The following is an 11,361-nucleotide window of genomic DNA, read 5'->3' as shown; positions in this document are numbered from 1 at the left end:
CTTGTGATGAGAACATTTTAAGATCTCTCTCTTAGCAACTTTCAAATGTACAATACAATATTAACCATAGTCACCATGCTGTACATTAACAATTTTAAAAACTGGGTAGAAGAAAACCTAGAGAGTAAGTGCAGAGGCATCATTTGAGAGGAAGGAGGCCAAGAGAATGTGAGGCCACAAGGCGGATACATGTTATTTGTACATAATGTACAACACTAAGAGTGAACCCTAAGGTAAACTATGACTTTGAGCAATAATGACTTACCAGTACAAGTTAACTTATCATGACAAATGTACCACTCTGGTGCAGGATGTTGACAATGGGGGAGTTTGGGAGGCAGGGGATATATGCGAACTCTGTACTTTCTGCTCAGTTTTGCTGTGAACTTAAAACCGTTGCTAAAAAACAAATAAGAAAACCCACTAAGTCTATTTGTTTTTAAAGCCAAGGCAGAGCATGTTGAAGAAGCATGTGTATGGTCAACAGAGTTGATTGTTGCTGAGGCTGGGATCAGGAGAGAAATATATCTCTTGGTTAGTGATATGGTCACATTGGTCACTTTAGTGAGAACTGTTTCTCCTGATAAGGGTAGCAGCTAGATTGGAGAAGGCTTAAATGAATGGAAGGCAAGAAAGTGATTAAATGAGTACTAAAAACCCCTTCAAGAAGCTTGCCTATTGCTGGCGAAAGAACATCACACAAGTAGGGCAAGTTTACTCTCTTGCCAAAGGGGACAAAACATTTATAAATAATTGTGATCAAGATTGACTTTAGTTGCGAAGTTCAGGTGACAGAGGAATCCCCTGAACCTGCCCCATAGGTATGCAATTAGCAAAATCCAGACTGCAGAAGCTTTTAAAAGACATACCAAATTTTTAAATTTTAGCAAGTCTAAACTGTGAGGTCTAGTGATACACACTTGAGTGATAAAATTGTAAAGAAATGCATGGGAGTGATGACGCTAAGTCAGGAGAGTTGTTACTTTTGATGAGGAGGAAGGGGCTATGACTGAGTCAGAGCACATGAGGGAGGTTCTGGGTGGCCATTGCCAAATGTGTTTGCTTACTGTAACTCATTAAACTCTAGAGGAAGAAGTCTAGCTGTGAAGGGAATAACAAGGAGGAAGCCAAGAAAACCGGGGTGTGTGCGCATGTGTGTCTAACAATGGCAGAAGCAGGCAGAAATCACTGCAGTGGCCATTTTTGTCCCTCTCTCCATGTTGTTCCATAGTTCACAAGCCCTCTCACTTCTGTAGAGGCAGAAAAGGCAAGAGTTATTCTATTTTCTAGTCAGAAAAACCGAGGCCTGGGCATGTATGACTTTCCCAAGCCACACTGTTCCTCAAGGGTAGAGGCTGCCCAAGCCTCAATCCAGGAGTGAGCAGGCCAGCTGGCTCACCCAAGGCTGCCCGATCCCCTGCAGGAATCACTGAGATTATCATGAACAGACCACATGCCCACAATGTGCTGGGGAAAGTCTCGGTCAGGAAAAGTGTCGGTCAGCAACGTGAGAAATGGCAGACCCCAGGTGGGGCTGGGGCTGGGCTGGATTGGGAACTTATCTGACATGGTCTCCTCTGCCGCTGCTGGAAGCTGTGGCCAAGCTGCAAGAGGACCGGCAAGTGCTCTTCAGAAGTGGAGTGAAGGGTGCGTTCTGTGCAGGTGGGTTTCCTTCCCTGACCCAACCCCGGGGCTCAGCAGGACTCTCACCAGCCTGCAGTGGGTAGGTCAGCTCTAGCACTGAGCTTATTATTCCCATTTTACAGATGTGAACTCCAAGACTCAGAGGTAAAATTCCTTGCCTAGGCTCAAAGAGCTAGTAAGAGGCAGAATAGAATTCAATTTGAACTTGGCCTCTCTGACCCCTAAATCCTTATTTTTTTGGCTATGCCATGCTGTGTTCTGACCCATCATTGAGGAACTAAGTCCAAAGACTTTTACAAGGTCAGTGGCCAAGATGGTACTCTGTGCCTTTTGTCCAGTCCCTGTCACCGAAGCTAACATCCCTGTACCCACTTGGTCTTCAAAACAGGGCAAGCACCATGAACTTCCATTTCAAAGAAGGAAATACTTCAACCTAGACCCACAAAAAGCAATAAAAGCTGAGCTAAAAATCTACTCTGGGCTGGTTGGGGAGAAGGTAATGGGGGTCACTGGGGAGGCAGGAAGTAGCTGTGGAGGATGGGAGCAGCATGATTTTCAGGATTTTTCAAGGGGATGTGGTTCAGTCCCTAGGTCTGAGCGGCTGGGCTCTTGGTGCCCAGCTTGAGATCTGCCCTGGCCAGACAAGTATGTAGACTGGTCTGCCTGACTTGGCTGCTCTGGCTGAGGTCCCCTCCCTACCCTGGCCTCTTCCTTTGTCTCCATGTCTATCTGACCTCCTCTATCAAGGCCACTTCATGCCCTGTTAGCACCACTCCTCGCTATCCCAGATAAGCAGGGGCAAGTAGCACAGAGGTCTGGGTCTGTCCCTGACTTGCTCTTAAATCCTGGGCTAGTCCCTGCCCCTCTCTGGGCCTCCATTTCCCCATCTGTCATTGAGGAGCTGGAACTAATCAGATTCAGTAATGGGTTATTTCCCAAAGGCTGTCACCAACCCCTCACCATTTGCAGGCACAGACCTGAAGGAACAGGAGCCGACGAATGAGGCAGAGGTTGGGGTCTCTGTCCAGCGAATCTGAATCCGAGGCCTGATTGGTCAGTGTCCTGGAATGGGGCAGAGGAGGGCATTCAGGAGCCCTGCTGATCCCAGCCCCGCCCGCCATGCTCTAAAGAGCAGTTTCTGTTCAGACTCTTCCAGGGTTCAGAGGGTGTTTCTCTCAGAGACCTCTGGCTCCTCAGCTTTTATACTCTGCTAGTGGTCCTTCGCCACTCCCTACTCCCTCCCCAAAATTCCTTCCCTCAAGGTTCAAGCCTAGCTATTCCAAAGGAGTCAAGTTTCACCAACCAGGCTTTCAGGCTTTGATGGTTGCTGTTCCTTTTGCCTGGAATATCCCTCCTTAGGAACCTGAAATTTTTACTCATCCTTTTAAGACCACCAGCCCCCTTTGGGAAGCCTTCTCTGACTCATCCTGCAAGCTTACTCTATCAGAGCAACGGTCACCTTCGGTCATCGTGGCCTGTTTACAGGTCTGTCTCCCCAGTCTGATTCAATTCTGTGTTCCCAGAACCCAGCACAGGGCTTAGTACACAGAACAAGGTAGGGGAGCAAAGTGGCCAGTCCCAGGGTGGCCAGCAGGAGAGAGGGCTTGAGCAGGGATCATCCAGCCTATCTCCTCCACTCTGGTTCCCCAGCTGATCTCAAAACTTTCTCAAATGGGAAAGCTGACTTCTAAAATAATCTGCCTGAGGTACCAGGTGAAGCTCCCAAACCTGGGACCAATAAGGACTTCTGTCCCAACCAGCTAGCCCCTCCCCAATCTTGAGTCCCTGTCCTGGTCCTGTCAGGGCTTCTCAAGCTGAGCCCTTCTTCACCTCCACAGCAGCCTTCCCTGCACCCACCATTGCAGCTATCGATGGGTTTGCCTTGGGTGGAGGCCTGGAACTTGCGCTGGCCTGTGACCTCCGAGTAGCAGGTATTGGGGCAAGGAGAGAGTTGAGATAGGGAGTGGAGGAAAGAGTAAGTCTGAGGATTATGCAAAGTTGGCCACTGCTCTTGGCTTTCCAACCAACAGCAGAACTAAATAAAGGCAAGGTGGGAGGAGGACACAAAAGTTCAGGTGGAAGTTGGTTCACCTCCTGGCTCAGCCCCCGACTGCTACAGGATCCATCACTTCTCAGCACCAGCTTCCCTCATCTCAGGAATGCTTCTAGCAACCTCAGAGCCATTGCTGACAGGATAGCAAAGAGCACAGAGAGGGAAGGCTGAGGATGACAAAAATTAGTTGACTAATTTCTGTCCAAGCCGGCTTTATCGTGATTCGAAATAAGGTGAGCCCTGGGGGCAATTTGACACTAGCCCACATAATCACAAACATGTATGAGCAGGAACATTGCCCTCAGGTTCACTGAGCCAAGGTTTGCATAACTTGTTAAGAGCAATTGAGCTTTGAAGAGTGGAGGGGATGAACAGATTCCATTTTAACCTTATTAACTCGGTGGTTCGGCCTCCTCTTCTTGGAGGCAGTTAGAAAAAGCCTGAGTGCCATCATGCTGCTACTCTCTTCCCCTCACTTTCTCCTGCCACCCCAGGAAGCATATTCTAAAAATGTGTAACTCCAAGCACAGAGGTAGCTTATATTTATACAATGTATATCAAACAGAAGGCATCAAAATACCAGGCCACGTCATAGCCTCAACTCTGCTAATCACTTCCCCATGGTCAAGGCAATAGAATGGCAGGATTTTGGCAACAGGCAAGAGTGAATGTAAACTGACAGGCAGGAGTGATAGCCATCCCCTCCTGTGAACACTACTTGGTTTAGACGGCCTGTGTTGAGGGAATTCATGGGAGAAGGCTGTGAGGTGGGACACTCAAGAAGGCCTTCTCAGAGGAAGCTGAAGGAGGATGCAGACTGGAACATGGAAATTTAAGGCTGACAAAAAGCTGGAACAACTGTGGCAGGAACAGGAGTCACTGACACTCTAGGCCAGGCCAGAGCAAAGGGTATGTGAGACAGAATCCATCAAATCACAAATAGGAATTGGCACCTTCCTGGACCCCTTCCTTGGTCCAGGCACCATTACCTCATCTGATCCTTAGCAGCTCTCTGAAGAGGGCCCAAGAAGGGTAAGAAACATGCCTGGTGACACACACTTCCACCAGTGGGCGTAGTAGGATGAGGGCCTGGGCTTCCTGACCTCCAAGTCAGGGCTCTTCCAAAAGCAGAGTCTAGAGTTCTGGCTGTGGCCAGACCATGAAGTGGTTGGCTGGAGGTGTCAGCAGAGCCTAAAAGTGGGTGTCTTTTCTCAAAGGACTGGCACTGGAGGAGAGGGTGGGGATTTCACTTTGTTCTGTTTAAGCAGCTTCTTCAGCGGTCCTGGGGCTGATCGAAACCACCAGAGGGCTCCCCCAGGGAGCAGGTAACCTCACCCACAGCACCAATCCTTCTCCTCTGTCCACCGTGTCCAGGGTACTTTTCCCTGCTTTCCTCTTCTGCTTTTTGTTCTGGGTTCTGCTTTTCCATCCTAACTCAGAATCTGTGAGAAGTCTTGGTTGACCCCCAGCCTGGGCCTTCTCTGGGCTCCCACTTCCCGTGATGATTTACCACCCTTAATCCATCCTGGCAGGAGGGACTCAGAGGCTGCCTCGATGCCTAGGGGTGGCCCTGACAAGGAGCTCATCTTCACAGGCCGAAGACTGACTGGGAGCAGGCGCAGGCCCTGAGGCTGGTCAACCATGCTGTGGCCCGGAATGAGGAGGGCGATGCCGCCTATCACTGGGCACCAGAACTAGCCCAGGAGATCCTGCCCCAGCTGTGGTGGCAGCCTAGCACAGGAGGGAGGGTTTCGCCATGGGGGACATGTGTGGGGAAGCCAGGGTGTTCCATGGACTTAAAATATTAACCCTCTTTGGGGTTTTTGCATCCATTCGGCCATCTAGTATACAAAATTAAATCAAAATTTAAGTTAAAATAAAAATTAAATCAAGAGATTGGAATCAAATGGGCTTGAAAATCCTCAGAACAGCACTGTCCAACAGAACTTTCTGAGACAATGGAAATGTTCTATATCTGTGCTGTCCTCTAAGGCTGCCTCTAGCCACATGGAGTTACTTAAATAAAAAATTTTGTTTCTGAGGTACACTTTCCACATTTCAAATGCTAATAGCCACACGTGGCTAGTGGCTACTATATTGGATATTCATCATGTCCCAGAACCTGAAAAGGCAAGATTCTAAAGCAAATAAAGAACTAAGAGCCCATCTTTCTGACCATACTACATGGTGAAAAAATTCTTAAAATACATCATATTTACATCATACATCATAATCTCACTAAAGGTTTAGAAGCCCAGTGAATGGGTTTAGGCCCTGCTTTGGTATAATCCTATCAGCTGCCAGGCCCAAAGTCATTAGCAGGATCCAAGATCTGGCTGATGGGGTCTCCAAGGACCAGAGAAATTCTGCTGGCTGCTCATGAACAGGACCCAGAGGGAGGTCCCAAGATTCCATAAAGATATGAAAGCAGCTGAAATTGAGCCTTGTTTTACTAATTTATAATATATATTGACTTGCCCATATGGAGCATCTGCCATCCATCCATCAGACACAATCCTAGGTATTTCAATAGTGTCTCAGTTATTAGAACAATACAGTTGAGTTGATTATCCTCATTGTATTTTTCATTTAACAGATCCAGAAAGGTTAAGTGACGTGCTCATTAAGGTCACAAAAAAATGACTGCAATACCAAAAAGACAATACTGATATTTTGACATTTAGTTTGCATAAAACAGAATATGAGGTGAAAATATAATTTTATCCTAAGGAAAACAGAATATATTTACAAAATTTCTAAAACTGTGAAACCATTTAATGCATTTCAAATAGAAAAATTTAAAAACATGTTACAAAACAAAAACCGTAAGTCTATAAATTGTTAACCATACATCATTTTAACAGATAAAAGTATATGAATTAACTATGAAAATATTTTATTTTGGAAAAAAATATGTCTCCTATTTAAATAATCCTACCTCTTTTTATAATTTCGAGGTCTTCTGTGAAGGCAGAGGCTATTAACTTTTAAAAACTGATAGTGAGTTTGGTTGAAAAGAAAGCATTTATATTGTCTTCATTTCTTTAGTTTGTTTCATCACATGTAAATAGAGAGTTTGATGTTGTCACATGGACAATTTTAATGTTATCAGGTCCCTATTTTACTTGGTCAAAAAACCTCTGAACTAATACAACACTCCAAATGACTCAAGGTAGTGGCTGATTGCACCTCCACAGAGGAGGCCTATCTAGCAAGACTTGTAGACGGTAGAGTTTGTGTCTTTCTGCATACACTGAATAACCAGGTCTTTCAGCTTAATCTCAAGATGATTCTGATTTCAGATTTCTCAATACACTGAAATAATGGTATTCTACTAACATAAGTACTAGTGTTTCAGTACTTAAAAGTGGCTTTGCATACCAGAACACCAGCATTAAAATAGTACTACAATCACTAATCTCAATGTTCGAGACATCTGATGCAACCTGAAAAATCTTCAACTTCCAACCGAGTTACTAGGTGCCTAGGATGAGATTCCCAGATGAGGTGAGTGCCAGGGATGGTGTGGTAGAAGGCTGCTCTCTAGTGGACAACCTACCAAGACTAGGGAGTCAGATGGTTCCAGAGATTAAAGCCAAAAAAAAAAGATTTTTAATAAATGCAAGGCCTACAGTTTAACACTCAGATTTCCCCCCTAAACAGTAAATATAGATTATGCTTTGAATATGGATTTGGCAACAGTAGGCATTACCAACATTTTCCTACTTACCTAGTCTGAGGTAAAAGGGGCATCTCATTGCTTTGATTTGCATTTTTTAAGAGTTAAGCTGAGAAACTCTTGAATTTATATTTCTTTTTCTATGAACTACCTTTTTATACTCTTGTGAATGTTTGTTTAAAAAAAAATTATACCAGCTTTTTATAAATCAAGGAAATTCATGTCATAGTATCACAAATATATTTTCCCAGTTTTTCAGTTCTGCCTTTTGTTTGTGGTACTTTTCCCCATCTGAAGTTCTTCATTTTTATGTAACTAGCTTTTTCATTTATGACTTCTATGCTAACAGACTTTAAAAATCATTAGTTTTCTCATAAAGTCTTATAAAAACTTCAAATACTGTAATATGAATACTACAGGAAATAAATGCATTCCTTGCCCAGAAGTGGGGCCAAGGATAAAGTACTGGGCCTACTGTGGCACAAATTAATTGGAAGCAAGACCAGTGAAACAAAGATGGCACTTTGATGCTCTTTGCTTCCAACTGGCTATGCAAAATGCCCTGTCAGACCTGTCAGACTCCAAAGCCCAACTTCCTAATCTTGACATTTTTACTCTGCTGGGGTGAAACCTACTTGCAGTGAAGGCTTGCACTTATGGAGATCAGAGGATAGAGGAAGTGAGCAGCAGTGGGAATCAAATCCAAGCTTCACCACTGAGTCACTGGACAAACATGGTCAAGTGCTTCGCCTCTCTGCGTCTCAATTAAAGATGACATTATCCTAGAAGGGTGGGTAAGCACCATTAGACAAGTGGGAAAGCACTTTATAAATTGCAGTATGTTATAGAAATGGATTAAATAACAAGAACCCCAGATGGTCAGGATCAGAGATAAGTCAGGTTTCCTTTATTACAAAATAGGAATATTAACCGAGAACTAGTAGGTGCTAACACTAACGAAACATAACAGAAGAACAGCTTGAATTCTGCCTTCCTGTCCATGCCTCTTCCCCCACACCATGGAATTATGTCTTTATTTCAACTCCCCTCCTCGACCAAACCTTTTCTTTTACCTAGGCCCCCATTGCTGTGTGGCTGGGCAAAGTAGCCATTGACTGAGGAATGGAGGTGAGAAGGTTCTGGTCTGGGCTTGGGTCCTTAGTGGCTGAGAGGCAACAAGTACTTTCACAGCTCACACAAACTGACATTACTGTAAAGAACTCAGGAACTGGACTTTTATAATAGAGTCTAACCTGTGTCTTAGTTTACCCATCTACAAAATGAAAAGTTTGGCCAAGTGATATTCTATCCTCATCCTCATTTTATCCTCATCTCCTTCCTTTGGAGAGAGGAGGAAAATGTGGTTCTGAAAGGATAAATGACTTATCCAGAGTCATAGAGCAAGTAAAAAGAACCCAGGTCTGTGTGGCTCCCTGTCCATGTTCTTAGGTTTGTGCTGGTGGTCAGTAATGTGGCCTCAAAGACAGAACTTAGGGTGGAGCCTTGGATGCAACCAATCCATCCCTAGACATCAACTTACTCATCAATTCATTCAGCACACACGGAATCTAGAGCTGAGTTGGGAACTGGAACAAAAAGATAAGTCATTACCCCGAAGGTGGTGAGGGATGTGGATACAGACTCAAATCACTAATAAAAGGTTAGGGATACCAAGCAGACACCCTGGAGAGGTTACGGCTGTGTCGTCCCATTGGGTAGTGCTGGGTTAAAGAATGTTTTCTAGAGTTGGTCCTTGAGAAGGATAATTCTGAAAAAAAAGGAAAAGTACAAGCAAAAGCACAGAGGTGCATAAATAAGCACCTTTACTGAATGGGGGTAAGGGGGTGAGTGAGACAACACAGCATGGAGGTTGGGGGCACAGGCTCTAATGCTAGACTTTTCTGGGTTCAAAGAACTACTTTTCCACATACTGTTGTGACCTTAGACAAATTACTTCATCTTTCTATGCCTCTTATTTTTCAGCTGGATAGTAGGGATAATAACCCCTGTTATGAAAAAGTAAGTTTAAACACACATACAAGGTATTTCTCTTAGCACAATGCTTGCAAAGGCTGGGAAGTTGCCAAGGGCCAGGTCAGAAAGGCCCAGGCCTTTTTCCTGAGGGCAATGGAAAGCCTGCAAAGTTCACTGATGGGGGTAACGGGTGTGGTAAGGCAGCCTGAGAACACTGGCTGTGCAAGAACAGCTCATATGCGTGCCCGCCTCAGCTCTACAGGTTGTGTGCATTCCTCCTCATTGTTCTGACACCCCCATTTGTCCCAGCACTGTTTTGTCACTGTTATGGTGTTCCCTCTCCAAGTAGGAAATTCCTTATCATATTCATCTCTGTTCATGACCGATATAAAGTAAGCCTCAGTAATTCTTTGCTGGAGTAATCCATGAAAAGTCTACTGGAAAGAATAGTATAAGCAGTAGGGTGGGCTAGCTCCCAGTACAGATGGAGGTGGACAAGGTAAGGCTGATCTAGGTACTACTTCTTTCTTGCATCAGGATGGCCATTGAAGGGATGTGCTATGCTCAGATACGTAGCTGCTGCCGGTCAGCCTATGAATACTTGTAAGCAGAGGCCAGGCCAAAGTCAGATGCTTTGTACATTACATGATCAATTTAGTAGGTTCTCCCCAACTCAAAGAGTCATATTCTATGCCACTGCCTCTTCATAATTAGCCTGGGTGACCCCAGGGGAACCATACTGCTTCTCTCTAGGCCTGAATCCTCTGCCTTTAATAATGGTGCATCCTGCCCCACCTACTGCCCAAAGAATCGCAGAGCAGTTACTTGACAGAGAAGAAAATGGCTTTTGCTGTCTCTTTACCCATGGCCACTGTAGAGGACACACTAGAGTTGGGATATAAGAACTTGGGAAATAAGAACTTGGGATATAAGAACTAATAGCCTATAGACTGTGTGTGTTCAGTGGTGGGGTGGTAAACCTGGGGCTGACCTATTTAGCCCCAACTCCTGAGTAAGTCAAAAATACTAATCTCCAAGTTAACAAATAGCCAAAATACTTTAAAGCAGGAGGTCCTGGGACTTGCAAGGCCTGGTGTGAGTGAGCACACAGCAGGATTCAAAGGAGTTCTCTAGAGGCAGGTAGGCAGTGTGTAAGTGGAGACAAGTAACGCAGCAGATTCTAGGGAAGCGGCCTGCCTTCCCCAGAAGACTAAGGAGGAGCCACTGAGGCCCATACCTTTGTAGGGATCAATACCAGAGTCCACAAACAATAGAAAAGCTTGGACTCTTGCCTTGTCATGGGCTGGACAAGCATCTGCAAGACTTTACTGGCCTCTGGCCCTTCTCCCTGCAAATTAATATTCTGTTGTTTCAGAATATCCTTACCTGGGACCGGCTAGAGGGCATGGCAACCTTCAAGGAGAAGCGGCCCCCCAGATTTGTGGGCAAGTGATTCCCATTTAACTTTAAACATGGGAGAGCGCACTTTAAAGTGCAGGATCCAGAAGAAAAATTTGCATCATGACTTCCCTCATCATTTCACCTCTCCGGACTTCAGTTTCCTCACAAGGACAATGATGGATATAAAATGTTAAGTATAAGGCCCAGTACTAGGGCATTGTACTAGGGCTGACCATGCCACCTACTGCTATCTTTATTATTCCTCACCCTGGGAAGACGATCACTGGGGTTGGGCTTGCTTTAGAGAATACCTGTCTCTCTTTACTAGAATGATAAACTAAGAATTAAATTAGACCCCTCTGGGGCTTTGTATTGTAACCTCTGCCTCTCACTTATCACATGGTCACCAGAAGTGGCAAGAGGTTGTAAGAGTTTCTAACTCTGTTCAATAGAGATCATAAAGAAGTCCTGGTAGAGGCTGAGTAGGGGCCAAGAATCGGACTACAGATCCAGCTCTCTGCCAGTTATTCACTGAGTGCCTCAACTTCCTCATCTGCAAAATGAAACTGTTGTGAAGATTTTAAATAAAATTCCCCATGTTCAATAAATG

The 11,361-nt window shown here is 44.9% G+C and overlaps 1 protein-coding gene across 1 annotated transcript; it reads left to right on the top strand.

Annotated features, from left to right (window-relative positions):
• Nucleotides 1–394: 394 nt before the first annotated feature.
• On the top strand, nt 395–11,311 carry ECHDC2 (enoyl-CoA hydratase domain containing 2). The gene is given in 10 exon segments (XM_016120359.2): nt 395–1,662; nt 2,614–2,701; nt 3,448–3,575; nt 4,966–5,022; nt 5,230–5,268; nt 5,271–5,306; nt 5,309–5,413; nt 8,452–8,524; nt 9,888–9,914; nt 10,722–11,311. Coding segments are annotated over 10 exon segments (783 nt in total). The 5' UTR covers nt 395–1,514; the 3' UTR covers nt 10,804–11,311.
• The last annotated feature ends 50 nt before the right edge of the window (nt 11,312–11,361 follow it).

Source organism: Rousettus aegyptiacus, unplaced genomic scaffold, assembly GCF_014176215.1.
Source record: "Rousettus aegyptiacus isolate mRouAeg1 unplaced genomic scaffold, mRouAeg1.p scaffold_m13_p_1, whole genome shotgun sequence".
Classification (NCBI taxonomy): Eukaryota; Metazoa; Chordata; class Mammalia; order Chiroptera; family Pteropodidae; genus Rousettus; species Rousettus aegyptiacus.
This window is presented reverse-complemented; position numbering and strand designations above follow the sequence as displayed.